This window comes from Fulmarus glacialis, unplaced genomic scaffold, assembly GCF_000690835.1.
Source record: "Fulmarus glacialis isolate BGI_N327 unplaced genomic scaffold, ASM69083v1 scaffold39460, whole genome shotgun sequence".
NCBI classification, from domain to species: Eukaryota; Metazoa; Chordata; class Aves; order Procellariiformes; family Procellariidae; genus Fulmarus; species Fulmarus glacialis.
In genome coordinates this window covers 9,785-33,752 of record NW_009189061.1, presented here as the reverse complement: position 1 = coordinate 33,752, position 23,968 = coordinate 9,785, and the positions used below count along the sequence as shown (strand labels likewise).

At 38.5% G+C, this 23,968-nt stretch overlaps 1 protein-coding gene across 2 annotated transcripts; it reads left to right on the top strand.

The window, feature by feature from the left end:
* Positions 1-724: 724 nt before the first annotated feature.
* RORA (RAR-related orphan receptor A) lies at positions 725-22,660 on the top strand. Of its 2 annotated transcripts, none has more exons than XM_009580800.1 (9): positions 725-835; positions 9,125-9,266; positions 10,897-11,292; positions 14,520-14,641; positions 15,884-16,016; positions 16,684-16,791; positions 18,177-18,287; positions 19,615-19,727; positions 21,035-22,660. In XM_009580800.1, exons 2-9 carry the CDS (start codon positions 9,254-9,256, stop codon positions 21,197-21,199), a joined length of 1,161 nt encoding a protein of 386 aa, XP_009579095.1. In that variant the 5' UTR covers positions 725-835; positions 9,125-9,253; the 3' UTR covers positions 21,200-22,660. The 2 variants fall into 2 exon arrangements, with proteins under 2 accessions (XP_009579095.1, XP_009579087.1); XM_009580792.1 differs by having other exon boundaries at positions 756-835; positions 10,897-11,103; positions 21,035-22,008.
* The last annotated feature ends 1,308 nt before the right edge of the window (positions 22,661-23,968 follow it).

The window sequence follows — 23,968 nt, the reverse complement described above, 5'->3', positions numbered from 1 at the left end:
TGGATGCAGAGAGTTTTGTCACACACTAAACTGAATTCAGTAGGTATGTTTCATATGTATGAAGTTCTATTTTAAACGTCAGGGCTTTCATATCACATAACTCTATGGCATTTTCCAGACTGCACCAACTCCTTTGTTTTTGTAAGTTGACTAGAATACCACTGTATTTTCCTCCCTCGTTTGTTTTGTGGTAGCTAATACGCAAATATGTACTGATAAATCACTTTCAATTCAGATATGTGAATTCTGGATTTCTCGTGTAAAATGTAGTTGCTATTTACCTTGTTACTTCTCTTTCGGATTGGCCAGTCATGTGAACTGGATGGCATGATGGTGACCCCTCTGGTAAAGGTGTTGCGTTCATTTTCAGGCAGGGCAAACTTTAAAATTACCTTTTATGATCTCAGGAATAAGATTGGAAGAAACCTTTCTGGTGTCATCTTAGCTCTTTGGCCAAAATGTGAACTCTCCTATTCTTTTTGGCTTTGAAATGCTGATTCTAGCCTTCTTGTGGGTTCTTAAACACGTTCTCAAATGACCCATTTTAATAACCCAAAAGCTATTATATAACGAGCAGCCATAATTTAGTCCAAAGCTCTAGGGGACCCTTGCAGTTCAGCAATGAATAGTTAATGCAGTATAATGTTTAGCAGGTTATTAGTTTTCACTGTACAAATGCTGATCAGGGAATGCTTTTATAAGGTGTTTAAAAGAAAATGTAATTAACTGGTTGCGTGCTTCTGTTGCAGCTCAAATTGAAATTATTCCATGCAAGATCTGTGGAGACAAATCGTCAGGAATCCATTATGGTGTCATTACATGTGAAGGCTGCAAGGTAAGCTTCTAAAATATTAAGTCTTAAAACAGCATTTAGCCTTTTGATAGTGATTATTTTCCTTCCTTTTTTAAAGAGCAAGCATTGCACCAAAGTTGGATCGATGGATTCCATTTCAAAGAATATGAAATCAATTGGGGATTCTGAAGTACTGGTTTTATTTGGGTTTTAAATAGGGCATTTTTGTCACACACACACATACACACACACATTTCAGGACAAGCTTCAAAAATCATGCATTTGGCTGCGTGTGCCATAAACTGTCTCTCTGTGAATAAGCAGAAGAGGTACAGAAAAATGATCCACTGCTAGCATACCACAAAGAATCTGTTCTGTGGATTCACTTGAAAGGGAGATTGTGGCTTTCTTGAATCTCCCTCTCCATTTTTGCTTTGTAAATTGCTAAGAAGCTGTGTTGAAATACATGAGAGCTCTCTGACTTCTCAGTTTTCTTTTGTAATCTGCTACAGTTACAAATCTATTCTGTTTGGTATGGAGGATGATGTTGCACAAGTAGCACATGCTACTGGTGTTGAGCATACTCAAGTCTTCCTGGAAGCAGTGCCTATTCCTTGCAATGCAACCATTGCTGTGTAAGGTTTAGGCTTTGGATTTTTTCCTGGATTTGTACCTTCAGTAACTCTAGTGAACAAGGGTTACACTAGAAGTATTTATATTTTGTTTAGTTTGTCTCTCACAACCAAGAATTAAATCGGACAATGCTAACACTAGGCCAGAGCGCTGTAAAGCTAATCACTCCTTTTTGTCACTAGTACAGAATTACAGCACTAGCTTGGGAATGACACAGTGTGCACAGCTGTGCTTAGCTTGTTGCTTTCTTCATGTACGTGTTGCAATCCCATGCTGAGAGGTTTTCCACTGTTAATCTACACTTTCGGTGTGAAGAATTTACATTTATGACAGTTTTTAGCCTGCTCTCCTGACATGCTTGATACTGCCACCCGTCTTCAAAAACTTCCTTGGTTTCACATTGTAGAGATTTCTTCTGCGTTTTTCCAAAGAAGACTTTTGTGTTTTCATTAACGTGTTCTCTCAGTCTCACGGAGGTATTGGTAAGAAGGAAGGAAAAAAAAAAAAATCTAAGAATGTTAGAATCATACGGGACAGCACCTTCTGCCCTTTGTACCTGCTATTGCTATGGAAAATGCTAGTAGTGCACTAAAAATGCATTGATAATAAAGTGGTTACTTTTTTCAGCTTTATGTGGTTGAGCAGCACTTACCAAATTTCAGATGTGTGAAGTGGCAGACATTTGCAGTGAAAATTCTGCTGTATGACTATCTTGTCAATGAGTATCGAGTTATGTTCAAGGTCCAAGACCTCTTTAATCCTTAAATGGTCTGGGACCAGTATACCTGAGAGAGTGCCTCAAGATCCATGATGAACATTGTTGTCAACAGACTGAGATTAGCATAATGCTAACGCTCGTCTGTGCAGAAAACAGGCCTTTTTCAACGTGGCTTGTTGCAGAACAGGAACAGGCTGCCAAAGGAAAGGAAGGCTGCCAGCCGTATTATCTTTTGCTTCATCTTCATGCAGGTCTTTGGCCCTGCCTTCTCCAAAGTCCTGTATGTGAGAAAAGTCCCCACCAAAAGCAGCGGGAAGGCTGCATGCAGAAGGAAGCAACAGAGCGCACCATACTCACAGTCACATTAGTACGTAGCTGGTAGGCAGTTAGCTCTGCGGATAAGAGACAGACGAATCCATCGAGCATTCCTCCATCAGAGTGACTGTACTTTCCCAGTAAATGCAAACATGAGTTATTAGGAGAAGAGTCCTTTGTGTATGTCCAGTAGTCAGAACAACAGACGCTACCTTGATAGTGAGAAATGCGTGTGCAGTTCCTTACGTTTTCGAACAAATGGTTTTCCTTCGAATTTTGTATAAATTGAGTTCTCTGGCAGCTCTGTGCAATCCTCTGTCTGCTTCTGAGAATCCCACCAGAACAGTCAGCTGGTGGGAAAGGGCAGAAGGGAAGGCAAGCAGGCAAGTATGCTCAGTACACTGAAGCCCACTTGAACCTTGAAAGCAGAGTGTGCATGAATAAGTAAGACAGTGGCCCAATGAATGAAGCTAGGCGTTTTCTCCTTCTCTTGGAGTAGCAGAATAAAGTTTTCTAGCCATACAATTCCAGGCAGAATTTTAAAGCCAATGAATATCAACTTAGTTAACTAAGTTATTTCCCTTTCAGGAGGGAAATAACTCTGAAGCTCACTTTAATGCCAGAGCCCAGATGACCTGCAAGAAGTGACAGATAGGGGAGTGCTAGTGGGCACAAGTCACAGGAAGAGTTTAAATGATCACGGCCTAGACAGCATTTAAAATGCCCTACTGTAGCAGATGGATTTTGTTTGTGCTACGCTCTTTCACAGTAATGTCAACAAAGTCTCACCCAACAGAACTATTTTGGCTGGCAAAAAAGTTGGCATAGCTTGGCTTCTGCCAAATTAGCCAGGTGTGTATTGGTATGTTTTTTTTCCCAGCTTTTCTGTGGCTATGATCTCTGCAGGTTTGAGCATGCTTACATTGCTCTTCATGTTATGCTAAACCTTCTTTTGTAAAAAGTATGTTGCTATGAAGACCTAGTTCCCAGTCCTGCGCTCTGATTCCTGGAGCCGATCTCCTGCACCAACAGACAGTCCCAGAGAAGTCAGTGAGGTTCTGCACAGGTGCTACAAACCCATCCACGTGCATCAGATTGCAGGATCAGGAGTGAACAGATGTGCTGCTGCCCTCTCAAGCCAGGCCTGTCAAGAATGATCTACAGGCAGCAGCAGCAGCAGCAGCAGCAAAGTGGGATGTTTTCAGCTCTTACTGTTTTTTGTTCCAGTTTGGTGTGAACTTTAATGTTACTTAATAATAATGTTAACTTAAGTGTTATTGTGTAAATACTAATAACCACCAGAAATATAATTTATTTAAAACCTAAAGTGAAGTTTTAGTTGCCAAGATGTACTTTGCAATCTTAATCACAGACAAGCTCTTGTCAAACTGACTTTTGCTGATCCTGTTGCTCTTCTACAGGTTTGTGACCTTTGCATTTCACGTAATTGAAAGTTTTCTGACCAGTTTTTGTTGTTATATTGCATTTCACATAACCAGAATTGAAGATTTGTAATGAAGCCAGTAAGTGTTTCTTGAGAAGTTTTCATTTCCTACCTTGCTGTGATGTTACTGGCTGTTTTTATGAAGTTAGTGGCTGTGGTCAACAAACATCATTGAGTACTCCCATCCCATCAACCTGTTTAGCTGAATTTGAATCTGCCTTTAAAAAAATAAAATTTAACATCTCCTTCTCTTTCCCCCTCCTAGTGAAAAAATTTTTAGCCAGGTTCTGTTCTATACTTTATCTAGGTGGGGCTCCTGTGGCTTATTATAAATAAAATAAATTTTAAAAGAGAGGGTTTTTTTCTATCTGACCATTGCTGATCCCCAGTATACAACATATAATGGGGGAAAAGGGAAGATGAGATTAATCATATAAGACTTCTACTCAGAAGCATGGTGAAGAATGACACAAAGACTGTACCACGACTCAGAAGTAAAAGTTTATTCTCCTGTGTAAGATTGGAAATACTACTATTGTAGTAGCACTACTGAAAAAACTAGTAGCCCTACTGGAGCACTTCCTCAACCATTAGTTGTGGGAACCCGTTAACAACTTTTGCTCTATATTAGGGACCATGCTGAGAAAGGAGACTGGTTTGTACACATCTATATTCTTTTCTCATAGCTGAAAGATGAATCCAGTTCAGCATTGTCAGAAAATACCTGAATGCTTCAAAAGGACATAGCAAAGCATTTAGTTTGAAATGAAGTTTTTGTTAATGAACTATGTCTTTTAATTTGCAGATGCAGTTACTTGCTTTTGCTGTCAGTAGTGTCAGTTCATGTTCAACTGACTCACAAATGCATTAGTGGGATCCACTTCTTTACCTGACTGTACGCAGTTGGTCTCATAAAGCCATCCAGGCGGGGCATTTCTCATATTTTCAAAGGTTTACAGTTACTGGTTTTTGTCTCTTGTGTCTTTTCAGACCAAAGATAGTCTTGTTCACTGTAACTACAAGGAATGTCCGTGTTTGTTACTTCAGAAAACAATACCTGGTGTATTGTCACTTCCCATCTTGCATTACTTTTGTTCATTCATTTCATTCATTCACTTTCTTTACTAGCCAATTTTTCATTACTCAACTGAACATGGAGTGTCATATTGGCATTGCAAACATTTACCTCGAATTCATGCTTTTGAAGTTTTTCTTTTTTTAATTTTTTGCCTAGCCAATTTCAAGCAAAAGATGTTAGAAAAGAGATGAGCCATGTTACAGAAAGGGCTAGTCAGAAGCCTTGTATAACCCGATAAACACAATCTCACTCCTGTCTTTATTACATATGTAAAACTGAACATTTTTTCTCTGTTTTCAGTGGCACTATAACTTCGTTATCAAATACTTTATTAACAAAGTTTATTAAACAATACTGTCACAGCACTCTCCTCCCTTTACAACTAAAATATGTGCTCATTGTCATAAAAGGGTTAAAAATCCAGTTAGAATGTTCACCTGTCTTTCATATGACAGTGTATTTTTCTGCTGTTTCTTTGAAGAAGATTTGTGATATTTGCTTTAGAAAACAGTAAAAGAATGAACCCCCCCCAACTAATTGTTAATTGCTCAGAATATTGCAAAACTTAATGATACGTGGAAGTCTTTAAGTATTAGCCATAAATCATGGGATTATGAATAAGCCTTTGTTGTCACAGGCTTGCATACAGTCATTCCAAAACGTCTGCCATTAGGATGCAGCAAGGCAGCTGTCAGCTGTTTTCTTGTAATTAAACAGCCAATGAGCAGCTAATTAAGACATATGTGTATACAGAAGTGGAAGTGGGTATGTTAATGAACTGTAGGAATCAATTCATTAAATGAAAATTTGTCAAAAGACCAAACATGAGATCAGCATTTCAGCCTGTGCCGCAGTGGAGAGGAGTCTGTGCTGTGCCATTTGGGACGTCAGGGAAGCACAACTGGCTTTTCCCCTGCTAAGGAGCAAGCTTAGACAGCGACGTCTGTAATACCGAGCCACTGAGCAGTGAAGTTATTGAAACTATTAATAGACTTTGCGAAAACTGCTATTTACATTTCAAAGTTCTTTTTTAACAAGTTGTTATTCAAACTGATTTGCAGATGAAAAGTTCTTGCGCCCTTTTTTCCCAAACTTGATTTCTTGGCAGCATATGAAAAACCATATATTGTGTTGTATATAAATAGGAGTCTGAAATGCAGAGATGAAGCTATGGCTTGTAAGCTGCTCTGCTCTTTTTCTGGCACTGTGTTAATACATCTACATAAAAAGGGAGACATGCAAAGCTCAATGACGCCTCGTCGAAATCAGCTGGATCTTTATACGGACATCAGGAGGCGGCGCTCCATGCACTCCCAGGAGCGCCTCTCTACCAGAGGCCTTGGTTCAGACCGTGCCATCGGTCAGAGTGGTGTAACATGGGGGTGTTTTTTAGTCCAGGAGTAGTTTTGTTCGTGTGTTTGATCAAGAGGGGTCCACTCTGCCTGTGGCCCATTAGGCAATCGTCTGAATGTGAAATAATGGTTGTGAACATGCATGCAATTAAGAGCATGTGGCCTGGGCTGGTTTGCATAATGCTTGAGTGTATACACGTGTACCATGCATGCATCCAGCTCCTCCTTCCTGGTGGAAAAATTATAGCTAGCTCTGTGCCTCTGGCAAAAGAGAGGAAATAGAACAACAGAATATAGCATCTCTTCTTCTAATAAAAGGGGAAAAAAACAACCTAGGAAAAAACTATATTTACTTACAGAAGGCTCCTGTAATAGGGTCTTCCCCACATCTTATAATGATACGAGAGCCCAAGGACCACCAAAAGATTAGAAAACTCACAAATAAATGACAACAATGTAGAAGAATTTTGAGAGTAAAAACCCTCAGTTTAACTTCATTGTCAATTCAATCCCAAATCTCAAATATGTCTATTTCTGAGCTCTGGACAAGTTTAGATTCATTTCTGAAGTTTGAGGCAAGGTTTTTTTTTTGCTTTAGCTACTGCTGATGTTTTCAACGTGCCCACATAACATTGTAGGGTTTGTTTTTAAAAGCACTCCACTACATCTCTGATTTGTAAAGTGCAAGTGCTTTTAAAGGCCCCAGTTTCAGGCAGCTCTGCTCTATTGAAAATTTAGCTTCAAGCTGTAACTTAGCTGATATATTGTACACTAAAATGTATTGAGCAGCTCTGTCTCTAGGGAAAATCTGGAAGAGCAAACAGCCCAGTATTTTCTCCATTATAATACTAAAAATAATCCTCAGCTTGACAAGAATATTCTTAATAAAGAGAAATATGCCAAACTGGCAATACAGACTCAGTATACATCCCAGCTAAAGGAGAATGTATAGATCTTTGAGGTTATTGGGCCAGGTTCATTATATATATTGATTAAGCTGACTTTCAGGATCTCAGTGGTGGCGGAAGATTTCATACAGTTTGTATGTGAGCACCTCATTCAGTGCCACAGTTAAAGTGTTTGGAGAACTGAAATTTTAAGGGACTGATAATGCAGAGATGCAGAACCTTGATCAGTAAGTCACCGGTCAGGTCAATACCCAATCCTGTTTTTCTAGTGAATCGCATTGCACTTGCATGTGTACTTCCACTGGAGTGACAGGCTCCAGTAAGGGTGCTAACAGAACTGGAAATTAAGCTGCCTACTTACCTAAGAGTTGGTTCCTCCAGAGGGATCAGTCACGATGTCAGATGTCAGAAATTTCCATGGTATTTCAGGTTTTCTTCAGGGTGAAATGCACTCGATCAGAGGTCAATATGTGCAATACTTTCTGTCTCAGTGACGATCATCTCACTATTGACAAACATTAAAACACAGTTGAAAGTTCAATCATATAGAAACAAAGACGAGAATAAATGGGTGAGAAACAGTGTACAGGAAAACAGGATTAAAGCCAGGCATCTTCAGTTTCCTCCTTTTTTTTAATACTCCATGTTTCCCCATTAAAGCTTTAATAAAAGGGGCATAATTGACAAAGGCTTGTGCCTTCCTCATAAGATGGAGCAGGGGGCTTTATCTCAGTATTTTGTCATGTTCTGTCTGCAGGAAGTTTGCTGGGAAGTCTCCTGCTTGTTATGCAGAAGTCCTTCCTGTTGTTTATTTCACCAGGTGTCTGGGCAGAGTGTGCATGTGCCGAGGGACTCCAGAATGTGGCCTTCGAATAAATAAAAAATTGGTAAAAGTCCAACTTTAATTAAAAGGTGCCGAGCCTTTCTGAGGAAGTATTTTCTTTGCAGCGCTGTTAATTAATCCATTATGTGGCAACATAAAACTAAAATCCTGTGCTCACTGATCTCAAATGCCTCTTTAGAATGACTACATCTTCGCAGAATCCTTGTGAAGTAGGTATTACACACGCACCAGCGTATGTTTGGACAGTCTGTGGCAAAAAGATGAAATGAACTTCAAAGCAAACAGCTGGCGTAGTGGTTAATAATATGCACCATTCTGATGGAGGGAACTAAGCTGTAACTACTGTGTAACCTTCCAGCGCTAACTTTCTTTGGAGATGGGTCTACCCACTGCAGTTGACTCAGGAAAGAGATAATACAGAAAATCTGTTTCGGCTCCCTCCCTCCTTAAAAATCTAAATCCTGCGCCGAGTTGAAGAAAACCTCAGTTGTCAGCATCAAACTAATTAAGAAAAAATATTTTTAAAAAATTGTTCGTTGCAGAAGGAACTGCTCAGCATCATGCTCTGTATTTTTAAACACATACATACATTGGTGAGGCTGAATATCAGAGCCCGCTGTTGTCATCTCCAAAGAGCAGAACAGGGTAGCAGCTGCTGAATTAACTAGCTGTTGAATCCTCCCTATTTTGGAGATCTATGCTGACCCAGGAAAGATGGGAAATCAAGGAAGTCTAGGTCTATAATTAGTTTTAGCTCATTTGGAAAGAATCAGTGTACCATATATAATATGGAATCTGTAAAATAGTGAAAAAATGTGTAATTCCTTTATGTGTCATAACATTTTTTTATGAACTGTTTCCTTCTAGTTACTGGTTTTTGTTTGTTTCTAGGAGAGGGAAAAAACCAACCTCTTAACTTCCTTTAGTTGACTATAGTGCACTTGAACTTCATTTTCTATTAGGTATGCTACCTTTCAGAGTCTTTATTTGCTCCGCCAGTTAACAGCTTCTTGATTTGTATTTTGCAATTCTATTACAGGGCTTTTTCAGGAGGAGTCAGCAAAGCAATGCTACGTACTCCTGTCCTCGTCAGAAGAACTGTTTGATTGACCGAACTAGTAGAAACCGCTGCCAACACTGTCGATTACAGAAATGCCTTGCTGTGGGGATGTCTCGAGATGGTGAGCTCTGCTAACATACAGCTTAATTGCAAAAAGTAAAATAATGCTCAGTATACTGTGTGTTCAACTAAAACAACATAGGATTTAAGTTAATTGTGCATCGGGCTGATAGTTGAGATCATCAAGTGGTTTTTATATGTTGTTATATATTCACATAAATATATATATAAAAATCAGGGCATGTATGAAGTTCTTGGATTTGTTTTTTTTCCTACTCATCTATTATAGTTCCCAGTTAAGAGCTTTGCCTCTGGTCACTTCTTGAAGAGGCAGTTTTTAGTCTAATGTTAATACTTTCTCTGTGCGTCCCATTCCAATTTAAGTGACATACCACAGTTGCAAGTAACACTGATTGCCATATTGGTACAGATCAGAACTCTTTCAAATATATAGAGAAGTTTAAACATGTGTATCGTGAATAATGGAAAAAATGCAAAGAGAAGATAGTGCAATGTTTTTTTAAAGATAGGATTCTGAAGAAAATGTTTTCCAGTGCTGTTAATATTAAGCTCAAAATTACACCTAATGACGAAAACCCACCTCTGTAAAATGGAAGCTTATGTAACTCAATTAGAACTGGATTTGCAGCTGATATTTGCACACCTCGCTTCCCCAGTTTGAAGATCTGACTCAGTTGTTTCCCCTGCAATAGTGACAGCAACACTACATGTTCTACAAATACATAAGCATTACTCTCTGTACATGAGGCCTGATTAAGATCATTTTCAGATTACGTTTACTTCTTGAATTACAACGTCTTAATTTTTTTTATTGGGCATGAAACTAAAAACCTGAAACGGTTGATCATGTAATGACTAGTCCCTCTGACACGTTTGCTTTCCTGTAGAAAAGTACAAGGTGGTGGTCATCTTCCTAAGCGATGAGGCCTTTAGAGCTGATACAGGTCCCGGAAATCACGTACCATGTTCTTAGGAATTCCCTGGATGTGCCCAACCAGTTGCTTCTGGCTTACGCTTAATAGTAATACTTCTCAAAGTAGTAGTAATTTTGTGGAGAGTTATACACATGCACGTGTGCACACACACACACACACACGTATAGTTTTAACAATAATTCACCAGGTAGACGTTTTTGCTTGTCACAGTAAGCTGCACTGAAAGCAGGTTCTGTGGTTCTTCCCATGTGCTTCGGTCCTAATACCAATAAAGCTTGCTTTTGATACTCTCTGAGATAGACCCCACATGTTTATACCTGACTCTAGGTTCACTCTGTAGTACGAATATACAGCTAGTAGGAATTGGACAGTTCATCTCAGGCCAGCATATTCTGGTTTAGCTTCTACTTTTCCAGGTAGGATTTGAATGCTGAAGAGACGCATCTGTCGACTCTGGTGGATATATAAGAGAAAATCTTTTCAGTATTGAAGTGGGAGGTTAAGCTAAAACAGTGACTTCTAATGGTCCATTTAAGTAGCATGTTAAAATGGTCTTTCAAAGAGTAGATGCTGCAGCTGTGTTACCTCTAACTGACAGAAGTGAGTCTTAGGTCTGCCCATCCTGCTGATTTGCCTTTTGTACTTGTCCTTATGTGTAGTATTTAAAGACCCAAGACAATTAAAATGCAGTAGTGGATTTACAGAAATGTAATATATTGTGTGTCTGTATTTCAGCTGTGAAGTTTGGTCGAATGTCAAAAAAGCAGAGGGACAGCCTGTATGCGGAGGTGCAGAAACATCGAATGCAGCAGCAGCAGCGAGATCATCAGCAGCAACCAGGAGAGGCAGAACCACTAACACCAACATACAATATCACCACCAATGGGTTAACAGAGCTACATGATGACCTCAGTAATTACATTGATGGGCATACCCCTGAAGGTAGCAAAGCAGACTCTGCAGTTAGCAGCTTCTACTTAGACATACAGCCTTCTCCAGATCAGTCGGGTCTTGATATTAATGGAATCAAACCAGAACCAATATGTGACTACACACCAGCATCGGGCTTCTTCCCTTATTGTTCTTTTACAAATGGGGAGACCTCTCCAACTGTGTCCATGGCAGAATTAGGTAATGAGAGAGAAAAGCTTCCATTGTAATTGTCTTAATAGTACCCTTTGGATTAAAGTGACACATTTAGCCAGGTGATAGTGAGAATGCTGCTTCAGTACAGCTGTGAGGATGTATGGGCATTCTTCTGTGAAGCGCACAATACCCTAATCGGGGTACGTGGTGAACACCTTACGGAACCGGACTAAAAATCACAGGAGCTTGTGGCTGATCAGCTCTAGTAGTGTTGCTTTTGTTTTCAGTCCTCGTAATTAGAACCCTTCAAATACTGAATAACAAGCTAATTTTTAGTGCTGAGCAGACAGACGGAGTGTTTCTTTATTTGCAGATTATTTTTGAACATTTTATGTTCTTCTTTGTTACCTCAATACTCTTATTTTCTAAGAAAAAGTGATGAGCCTGATTTTTCTTCTGCTCTTTACCTGGGAAATATGAAACCAAAGCACCAGTCTAATCTGAGGGCAGTTCTCCTTGCCACTGGTTGAAGAGGATCTGGCCCCAGATACTTCAGAAAATTTTTGAATGTAGCAAATTTTGATAATTTCCCTAAGAGCCTTATAATGACCACATTAATGAGCACATTTTACTTTAAACTCTTCCCTGAATGATTACGCTAGGGCTGAATTCCACAACTATGACTTGTCAACATCTGAGACTCGAGTTAGAGCGTGCTGTGTGAACTGGTTATAAGCAAACTGGAACAGGACATTAGAGAAGTGGCTTTAAGATTCTATTATTTATATAAGCAGTCTGGTGTTTAAAACAGTGATTTTGCTTGCTTAAGCAACATTTTTGCTAATTATTCCATTATGAAAACCTAAAAATAGTTTGAAAAATCAGGTATTCCAAGTTAAATTTTTCTCTTTTTGCTAACTTTTTTTTAATTAGAGGTAAGTACATGATACGAAATTTTGCTTGGTTTATTTTAGTTTATGCTCTTTTGAGAAATTTTGCAGAGAGGAAGGGACAAAGAAGGCTTACTTTTTAATGTCCTTATGTTGCAGAATGCAGTTCTCTGCAATATAATTTGTTGTGACAGCCAAAATATTGTGTCTGGCTTGAGTTCAAATAACTTCAGTTACAGATAAGTAAAAATGAGAAGAAAAAATTAGGATAAAGGCTATGCTACCAGCTTTGTCTCAATCAAATGGTTGTTTATATTCTTGTGGGAATTATTAAAAGATCTACATTAAAGCCACAGAAAAAAGAAATGGCATTTCCTTCCTAGGCTGGGTGTTGAGTTTGGAACACTGGCCTAAAATAAGTTTGTCATGTTGCTTACCTTTATTTACGTAGCGCTTGCATTTAAACCCTACAGAGCATGATTTGGGTGCCCAGCATTGACATTGCCAAACAACGTTTGAAGAATGTCTTCCAGGCTAAGGTTTCAATTTAGAAAGGTGTGGCTGTTCAATGAAAGTATTTAGGTGTGTGCTGAAATGCAGTCCAGAACTGAGGCTGAGGTTTGTGAATAACACGGTAATATTTCACCTTCTGTATCCTGCAAGGGCGCAGGTATAATGCTGTCAGTTGCCACTAGTGAGAGCAAATGTTTTAAGTACACACTTTTAAAAAAAAAAAAAATTGCTGTGAAATACATGAAAGCTTTGATGACAACCAAAGTATAAACTACCTTATATTCTACATTATTGATTGCTCAGGTAGCACATATTATCTGGTTTTACCTCAGCTGTATGCTAAAGACTTTTCAGGTAGTATCTTACATCAACCTGTTAATGCAGTAAGTATAATACTAAACAGACTGATTGGTCCAGCAGTTTAATTTGTAAAGAATTGGGTTTGGTCATTGTTAAAGCAAGTTTCACAGAAGACCTAATGCTCGAGTCCCTCAGAATACCCCCATGTTCTTAATGACCACTGTTCTTATTCATTTTAAGCTTCCTTTTCGGTGGCCTAACCTGCAAAAGCACCATCTGCAGAATTGTGTGAGACAAGTCACCAGGCCTCTACCTGTCACGTGCTAAGATAGGAGAACAGACGTGTGTGAAGAGTCAGGTTAGAAAAAAGAAAGACAAAGGAGAAGTGGAATTCAGATGTCTAAATGCTATTCATGCTTTTGAAGGTGTTCCTAAAGGCTTATGGAATCAAGTTTTACTAATATAAATCTGTCTTACGGGTCTTTTAACCAAGTATAGCAACAGAAAACAGTTTGTTTTGAAGTAAAATGTTGTATGGAAATTTTAAATCATGTGCAGTTAACTAAGCAACTACTCTAAAGCTGAGGAAGAAAACCCTTGCGTCTTTAGTGTGTTATATTAATTATCTGGATTCTCTAATAAGTGTATTTTCCTAATATTTTTTAATGATACGAGAGTAGAAAAGAAATTAAACTTTTCCCTCACAGGCAGCCTCATGTGATAGTGTCCTGCTTGACAGAACACTAAACAGGTGGTAACTATCTGTATTTCTTTATTAGAAAGCTTCTGTTGTATAAAACGCAAATGAATTTAGCTTTTGAAGATCTACTGCCTGGCTGGCATTGCTGTTATATTCCCTATACATGATACATAGCGTCCTCTCTTCAGCAAGGCTGTCCCCACAGAGATTCTTGTACCCTAACTTGAGGGGTCCATCACCTCGCTCGTTCAGATTTTTTCCTGTGGCTGTACTTAATAGTGTAATTCTCAGCCCAGCTTTCAAAGCTGACTTCATCTTACTAAAGGCAGCAAGGACACTTACTGAATTTGCAGTGGTTTGAATGCTCCCGGGTTTCACCAAGTGTGCCTTTATTCTGCAAGCTTTTTGATCTTGCAAGCTCACTGCTTGCGTGAGAAGAAGTTTGTCCCCAGTAGAAGCTTATTTATTCAAAAATAAACTCCAGTTCACCTGAGCATCTTGCGACGTAGCGAAGGACTCTGCTTGGTGTTCCCGTGTTAGACCCTCAGGCCTGCTTGGCGGGAGGGCGAGCGGGCTGCCTGTGCGTGGGCTGAGTGCCCTCTAACGGATGCGCCGGGCCCCGAGGAGCCGGGCCAGCTGCGGTAAGGACCAGGCTTCTGCTTTGTCTTCCTCGAGTCTGTTAGCGGGTGGCATTAAATGTGTTTATTTTCATGCAGCGAAATCCAAGGAGATCTGAAATTAAAGCATTTTTTTCTAACAACTAACCCTCTCCCCGCCCATCTGTTGCAACTGGAATATGTTGGCTTTCTTGTGTCTGAAGGTATAGCTTTGCATTTTTAATGTGTGTCACTTTCTGGTCTTTCTTTTAGAACATCTTGCACAGAATATTTCCAAGTCACACATGGAAACTTGCCAGTACTTGAGAGAGGAGCTACAGCAGATAACATGGCAGACTTTTCTGCAGGAAGAAATTGAGAACTATCAGAACAAGGTATAAAAGCATGCCAAACTATGGCATGCTTTTTTTAAAGCATGGTATTTCCATAACACACTGCAAAATTCACTTTTTCACTGCTTTCTGTTTACTATCAGGAATGTATATTTTTATGTGTTTTCAAAAAAATAATACGCTAGAATCAAAAGCAGCAAGATGGTTAGGATATCCTTTGCATTTGTGATGTTACGGGTACAGGAAAAAGCAAAGCTATACTCCTAAAATCTATCTCTCTGTGATTAATAAACAAGGATAAGAAACCACAGAAATTTTTTCAATCCTAAATGCCACATTATTTTCATTTCTTAATCTGTAATCTCCCAGATCAACACTACCACCAAAAAAAGCTGAAGCCACTAAGTTCTGTAATTTTACGCGGTGTGTTTTGTTGTGAGCTTATAAACACAGAATTCTGTCAGATTTCCAGCCTTCAATGCCTGGTTGTGATCCCGATTCATTCTACAGTTGTCACTCCCTGTTTCAGTTTTACCTATAGAATAGCAGCACACTGCTGCCATACCACCAGTGGGTATTGTAAGATGTGATCGATGTTCGTATTTCCAATATGCCTTCCATCCACAAACTACTACCAAGTGGCTATTTTTGGAAAACTGTCTTGGGAAGCACTATTAAAGCACACTGTTCTTTGAACATATTTTTCATTTCCACAAAAAAATACTTAACCTTTAAGAATACATTTTTTTCCACTCGTTAGGTAACTTCATTCTGAAATATCAAAACACAGGAAAAAATCACTACTTGCATGCCTTCTTTCTGTTGTTAACAAGGCGATCTTCGTATATGTATATCTTTGTATATATCTTTATGAAGACGAGCTAGTTAGATAATTTACATTCAGTACAAAATACAGAAGTTGATAGCAAAAAAGTGATTATGCACTGCTAGTGTAAATTGGCATTTTCTTTTGATGCAGTGAATAAAATTCCCACTGAAATCACCAGAATCGTTATACTTTGACATTTTTGGCTTATGAAGTAAAAACACTCCAACCTGGATCTCTTCTGACATCACTGAAGAAGTCTTACGTGTTTGCATTGTCACTCATCCACGTGAGGCTTTGGCTTTGAGGTTAATTCCCCTTGGCTTATAAGCAGACTGTAGCCAGGAGTGCTGGAGAGAATTCACTCCACTTTATTTTTCACCTCAGTTCTACTTTATGAAAATGGGCTTTCCAAACTTTGATTAGTAATTTTTCCATTTTTCTTCTTTCTCAAACAGCAAAGGGAGGTAATGTGGCAGTTATGCGCAGTCAAAATAACAGAAGCTATACAGTATGTAGTGGAGTTTGCCAAACGCATTGATGGCTTTATGGAACTGTGTCAAAACGATCAAATTGTGCTTTTAAAAGCAGGTATGTGGGTCAGTTTTAAGGTCTGCTTCTATTAGTTTTGACTGAGGAAGGTGTTACCTGTATACAGTGATTGTATACACATGTATACATATGTTGTACAATGATCATTTAAAATATGGGGGGAAAACCTTACAAATTGTCTGTGTCTGTCTGAAGTACTATACCTTCTTAGCTACTCTGGCTAGAGCGAGTTCAAGTCTATGTATGAAATTTTCCTTATGAACAAAGGGAGCAGTGAGTTGTGTAAAGATGGAAAAGTTGGATTCAAATTTTTTATTTTGGCTTACTAATAGTGAATAACTTACTTCAAGGTAAAAGTCCAGATTGTTCTATGCAAGATGTTGTAGAAGTAATGCAGTTTACAAATACTGGACAAAGTTGTCAAAGCTTCGTGAACATAAATCTAAATGAATTGCTTTGACTTCAGAGACTTCGTTACTCTAATAAAAAATTAACTAAGTTGCTTTAGCAAAAACTTCTAAAGGGGTTTATGGGAATTCTTTTAATTCTACTAGCAAATCAAACTATGCTCTGTTACACCATAGAAACCTACTACCCTACTCGATTGATACTGAATGCAGAGCATAGGAAATTTTTAAGTCCTCACTTGCTCTTTGCAACTGAAGTCTCTACTTAAATAGTCAAACATACATTGTTTCTGTTTTAGGGTCTTTAGAGGTTGTGTTCATCAGAATGTGCCGTGCCTTTGACTCCCAGAACAACACAGTCTACTTTGATGGCAAGTATGCTAGCCCAGAGGTTTTCAAGTCCTTAGGTAAGGAAATGTCAAGTGTTGTATCTTAAAAAAACAGAATAAAAATAAGGTGGAAAAGCAAGGGGACAGCTGCTTTAAAAAATTCAGGCTATAGTATTCAAATAAAAGAGTTCCAAAGCTCAGACTGCTTATTTTGTAAGCAGTCATGCTGGCTCTGTCTGAGGCCAAGCTGATTTCAGGAGTTAAGACAGCTTAACTCCATGCAGTAAGGGACTGTTGGTGTTGAAATTCAACACTTAGATCAGGGTAGAGCAGTTTGGACACACTTGTTAAGAACAGAAGCCCAGATTTCATATCTAGTTTAACATTTTATATATCCTGCTGGAAAAGGCAGCAAATTTTAAGCTAATTTTGGATACACTGATGTTACTGCTTTGAAGATGTTAGTAGTGTTTTGTAATATGCAAAGTCCAGTTATTTGCAGGTAAAATACTGTAAATCAATTTTTTTATTAAACCACAGTTTATCATTTTGAATTTTTTTCATATACTTTTGATGATTTTAAAAGAATGCATTTCACTGGGTATAGATTTGGGATGTAAGCCATTTTGGAGGGCAGTGAAAATACAGCAGCGGAGAATGCTGTACGATTACTGAAGTATTCTCTGCCTTTCTAAAACACCTCAAGGTACAAGGTCTGAGTGCAAACAATTCAGAGAATGCAGTATCAGGTAGCTTTCATCTGTTACCAGCTACATCCAGAAATTTAGGCTGGGTTGGGGCTGAGATCTGCAGAGGAGAGCCCTCCTCCATCAGGTTGCAATCCCCTTCAAAGCAGGGCTCCACTTTTGCGAACTGCGTAACAGCATGTGTAACAGCAGCAGTAACCTGACTTACACCTGTGTGAGCAAGAGAAGGGATGAAAGGAGACAGAGTTCCTTTTCTGCATGAAAAGCTTTCAGACTTTGGCCTCTCCCTTTGCTCCTGCACGTACCTTGTATGCCTCTCTCCCCTCTCTCTTCTGTGTGCTTAGTAGTCTTAAAATCAGCACTTTTCAAGTACACATTTCAAACCTCCATCCACAGTGACATGACAAAGTTCCATTTAAAACAGAAACAAAGCTAAACCAATTTTGAGCTTGAAAATGGCTTGGGTTTTATCCATATTTATCCCAAAAGAACCAAATGTGGAAAAGATACAGTGTGCAAAACCTTCAAAATACTGGCTGCCAGGGTGTGGGAGCTGGGGACTTGTGAGAATGGGGTAATAAGCTCAAGCATGAGTGAGATCTGACTACCATCACTCCACAGTCCTTAAGGAGAAGACCATTCACCTGTAGAAGTATTTTACATCCATTTTTCACCTCCATCAGAATAAATCAACAACTCTCTAGCTCTGAAGTAGTTTTAAACAATGTGGCATGAGCTGTACCTTCTTTTTGGCAGGTTGTGAAGACTTCATTAGTTTTGTGTTTGAATTTGGAAAAAGTTTATGTTCTATGCACCTGACAGAAGATGAGATAGCTTTGTTTTCTGCGTTTGTTTTAATGTCGGCAGGTAAGAGATAAAGGTTTGCTCTAGGTTTATTTGGTAGAGGTCATTTTTATTTTGAAGTCTTTTTAATGATAATGTTAAGACTATTGGACAGTGTGAAATGTCAGTCTTTTTCAGTGTCTCCTTCTTGACCAAAATTTTTATTTTAATAAACACATTATGAATTTAGGAATAAATTTGTTAAGTTGGAAATCCCAATCTAAGCACTTGTTTTCCAAATTTTCACCTCATTGAGCTTCTTTGCAAAAGCTTAAATGCATGTGAGAGACCATTGGGTCAATCTAGGTGAGACAGGCAGCAGGCAGCCACTGAATTTATATAGTCAGCTTTCAATGTATGTGAGCTTGCATCTGTAGCAGAATTATCTCAAGCATATGGCAGAATGCCTCCAGTGTCACCTCAGGTCTGTTAGGCGGGGTTGCCATTTTAGTATGGTACAAAGGTACCGAGGTAGCTTAAGTATCTGTCCCCGTCGTGGAACTGGGTACACTGAGAATTATGGTGCCAGACATACAAGTCACCCCAAGAGTCAGCCTGGGTCTACCATACCCATGACTAAAATAACTTCATAATCTCAAGATACGCACAGTACTCCAGGTTCTGGGAAGGCTTATGAAGTCGGGTGAAACAAGATACCGGTGCAGAAGGTCAGTTCATGTCTGGCATAACGCCCAAGGAAGTAAACGCTCTGTTTTCAGACTGCAGCATAGTGGACTCGGGAGTGCTGGTGGAAGACACTGTTAGCAACAGTGGGTTTATTCAGACTATTATAAATACATTCTCATGCTGTTTGCCAGATTGGAAGTATGTTAGCCCTGTGTCTTAGTGTGTAAGCCACAGAATCCCACAGTTCTGCCACACAGAGGAAGTAGCAGCTAATACCTTTTCTGCTAGGAAGTTTAGGAGCTTTTTTTTTTAATAGCTGAATATTTGCTTCTGATTTTTCTGTATATCACTGGAGATCTTAGCAAGAAGATCCACTCCAACTACTTGTTCATTATGTGATCTATTCATTTCCCACGAAAAAGTTGCCAGCTTCATTTTGTAAATACCCTGCATTTTACAGACCTTGTTAGCAAATGATTAATAAATCTTACTCAGATATGCTATATTCTTCTAATTAAGGGCTTTATAAAAGTAATTTTAAATGCACGTAATAAATATACTCCAAAACCTATTAATTTTGAAACTCATTTTCTATATAAGACTATATAAGAAGTGGAAGGAAGGTTGCAAACAAGAAAGATGAATCCGTAACAGACGTAGTACTTCCTGGTGCACTGTGAATGATGTGTGCAATACTAGACGTGTTAACTCCATTTATGTTTAGATCGCTCATGGCTTCAGGAGAAAGTAAAAATTGAAAAACTCCAACAGAAGATCCAGCTAGCGCTTCAGCATGTCCTACAGAAGAACCACCGAGAAGATGGAATTCTAACAAAGGTAAGACTCATTCTGTGCTGTGTCACATGACTGTGAAAGTCTGCCGCCTTATGGACAGTATCCTAATGATGGTGTAAAAGCTTTTACGTAGCTAATTTGTTATTTATAAACCCAGAATTCTTTGTTCTTTGTTCAAAATCAAGGTGCTTAGCTGAAACTATTTACTAAAAAGTAGAAGAGGTGAAATGATGATGTACTAGGGAACAAGATTGATAATGGTCTGAAAAGAAGTATTTTAATGTTGAACTTCATGAAAAGCAGTGAAGGTTTTTATCCTATTTCTCCTACACAACGTTTCTGCCACACAGAATACTATTTCAGTTCTACAATGTGCATGCCTTAATCCTCACTAAATCTCTGCCTGCTTGACAATTAAGTTGTTAAAACATGCAATACCCAAGCTATCCTTGCTTTTCAAGTCTTCCATGAGAAGTTCCCCACACAGCCTTTTTCTCAGCAGTTCTTCCAAATATTGATGCCTAGGGAAGAGAAAAGAGATACTACATACTAGTATGCTAATCTAAAGTATCTTCACTTAATTTTTCAAAAATGGAAAAGTGGTGTGATGTTAAAAAAAATAAATCTGAAGAACTGGGAAGGATAGGCACTTCCTTACAGAGGTAGTTCCTTTTAGAACTCTACACAGCCGGAAAGCTTATGCTTAGTTTCACACCACAGAATTAATGACAGTAGAAGCAGGATGGTCCAGCCCAGGCTTTGCAGATTGTCCTCATTTCAAATCCTAGCTCATTTAATTCTTTTCCCAGCATATACTTTGGATACCTTTGTTGGAAGAAAGTTTCTTCCATGCGCTTTGATAAAAATAATTTACTCAGTAAGTTCAGGGAGTACCGTGGTGATATTTTTGAAGTACAGATTTTTCTGGTCTCTTCCTTTTCACCGTATTTGGTGAATTAAATAAATTTTAAAAGCCTAATCTATTGCATTGCCAGTTCCCTCCATAATATTCACAGTTGGTTTAAAAGTAGTCAGGACTGCCTTCTTCCAAGAGAATGACTAAGTTGCATGAATTAAGATCCAGCCATGAAATACTTCTATATCAATCCAGTGCTTGGTAGGCAAGTGAGAAACCTAATGATACATTTTCGTAGGAACACAAATAGCATTAATCCATTAGTTAAATAGCTTTTTAGTGGCTTCCTCTTTTTTTTTTTTTTTTTCTTTTTTAAAGTCTAACCTAACAGTCATCCATGACTACGTATCTGAGCTTAGCTTTAATCCTAAGAGCAAGATTGGGAGGCCTGGTTCCATATATGACCATATGACTTCTGTTCATTTTTTTACAGTTAATATGCAAAGTGTCTACTTTAAGAGCACTGTGTGGACGACATACAGAAAAGCTTATGGCATTTAAAGCAATATACCCAGACATTGTACGACTTCATTTTCCTCCACTTTACAAGGAGTTGTTCACTTCAGAATTTGAGCCAGCGATGCAAATTGATGGGTAAACGTATCACCTAAGCACTTCTAGAATGTCCGAAGTACAAACATTAAAACAAAAGAAAGGAAAAGAAAAAAAAAAAAAGAAAAAAAAGAAAGAAAACCAAGACACTTTATATGGCCCTGCACAGGCCTAGGGAGCAACACACTGCACATCTCTTGGCGGTCGGGGTCAGGCGAAGGATGGGAAACAATGAAACAAAGTTGAACTTGTTTTTCTCATGCATATGATTTCCATTATGCCTACCAATATGGACCCTTTTTCTGTCTCAACTTCTCAATCCTTGACCTCTGTTTACACAGACTGAGGGTACTAATGTCAGAAGGTTGTTTCCTCTTGTAGTTCACTGCCCAGACTTTTGACAGAACAATCAATTTGTTGATCAGAACAGAGAGTCCACCTAGTAATCAGCGACTGGTGTGCATTGCAGAGATTTCAGCATCAGTTTGCACAACTTGTTCATTGTTTCATGAAGGACAATTTTTTTCACCTACCACTGTTTGCCAGTAGACAGAACGGCATGAAAAGGGTCCATAGCAATAGCAACAATAGCATTATAATATATTACAGGGTAAATGGGCATGAAGACTATATATAGCAAAAGAGATATTGTTTATATATTGTTTTAATTAATATAAAATGTAGTTACTGGTATAGCTTTTCTTGTTGAATTGATAAGGCACTTTCATTTTGCACCTTTTTCTTTAAATTAAATGCTAGCGTGTTCATTGTTGTGTTGCATGTGCACCAGAAATTCAAGTTTAACTGAAAAAGGTTTGGCAGGTACTGGTACATTGGGAGGTATTTATGCTGCTGTTTTCCATGTTACTTTTAAAGAGAGGCTGGTCATATCCTGAAATGGTTACACAGATCTTTTTAAAGAGTTGAAAATAATGAGAATTTTCTAAATTAAAACCAGCTTTTCAGCTGTTAATTTCAAAGGTACTTTTATTTTCAGATTTTCAAACCTGGATGTTTAAAATTACATGCCTAAATTCAGATTTAAGTGCACAAGTCAAAAGCCTCATTTTCAAAGGTGCCGAGTTTCCATGGTCAAAGTTAAACTAAGCAATTACAGACCATTTACAAAGGAGTAACACAGCATCCTTGAAAATCAGGCTATTAAAGAAAGTGTATTTCTGCCCGCCGTAAATCCAGGTTTGAAGGTATTTACTCAAGTCTATATCTACAGTAAAAGTATGTGTGTATGACATGTATGTGGAAAAGTAATTTTTATACATAATATTACATACTTTTGTACTCCATATCGTAAACAATGCCTTCAAACTCCAAGCTCTAGCCTATCAAAATCCATAGGAGGTTTGTCTTTGACTTCAGTGAGATGAGACACTGACCCATGTTCTTTCAGCATCCAGCAATTCAATTTCAGGTAGCTGAACAGAGAAGTCCATTGCTCTCCTTATTGAAAAAGACGCACTTTAAAGTTTATCAGATGAGGACAGACTAACAAAGTAAAGGCACACTGTTGCTAGAAAGCATTGTTTTGTACTCTGTATAATGCCTGGAAATCATTAATGTCATAAATCTTCATTCTGTACTTCTGAAATTCTGATTCCCCTATTGCATAACCAACCAATAAGCCGAATCTTGCAGTCTTTATTGTTATTAATTACCGTTCCCTTTAGGAAGAATACTGTCTCTGAGCAAATTTGGCAAGTAAACCTAGTTCTGAAGGAAGCAGATTCACAATAAACAACATCACAAAATAAACCGTGGCTGTTTGAGCCAGAGGTGTGTAATTGGTTAGGATAAGATGAGGATGTGTAACTGGATGCCTTCTAGGCCTACACAAATGAAGTTTCTGATGAAGTACATACGAAAAAGCCAGGAACTTTGAAAAAGGAATGAGACAGAATGTGTTCCACTGCTTTAATTTCCAAGGATAAACAATCTCTTACATATATTATAGTCGTTGAGAAGTAAACAGAAGTGATTAGAAGCACACGGAAGCCTAACTGTTTTAAAAAGGAGAATTAGGTCATTGGGTTATTATAAGGAAAATAGAGGTTTATTTTATGATTTGAACACATTTCCTTTGAAAAGGGTCAAATTGAGACATTTAGCTGTGACACCTGTTAAAAATTCTATAGTCTGCCACATCAGGGAAGCTTACAGCTATCGCTCATCTTTATGGTTTGAAAGGAGGGGGAGATGAGCATTATATGTTTCCCCTTCAAAGCAGGATGCCCCCGGAGAATGGGATGGGAACACCTGCACCTCTGCGAGCACTGGGATGGAGGCATGAGAGGGCTTTTGGAAAAAGTCCCTAGAGCCATCCTTTTACTGCTCCATCCTGCCTGCTCCCGAAGAGGCGGCTCACAGCCCAGCACATGCTCTCTCCAGTCTCACTGAAACACTTTTCCTAGAATCATTGTTTACTTTATTGGAGTAACTGGCATGATATGGTACTTTCATTCTAATGTGTGTTCCTATTTTTAAAGCAACCCTTTTAACTAACAAATGTTTTCTGAATGTGACCAGCCTTAGGTGCTAGTCCTGTAAAGATCAACTAAACTTAATTTCAGCGTCAACTAATGAATAATGAAGTAAGACCTGTACTTTTAGAGAGCGAGATACAACTCCTACTTCTGACAATAAGTAGACTACCAGGCAAAATATTTTGGGATTAATTTTCAGTCACGTCCTTTTCTTACCTTTTCCTGATGAATATTAGTACTCTACCTGGCATCTAGGTGCCAATGTTTTTGTTTGGTATCTAGTTCAGCTTATTTACACCCATAAGTCATTGACAACA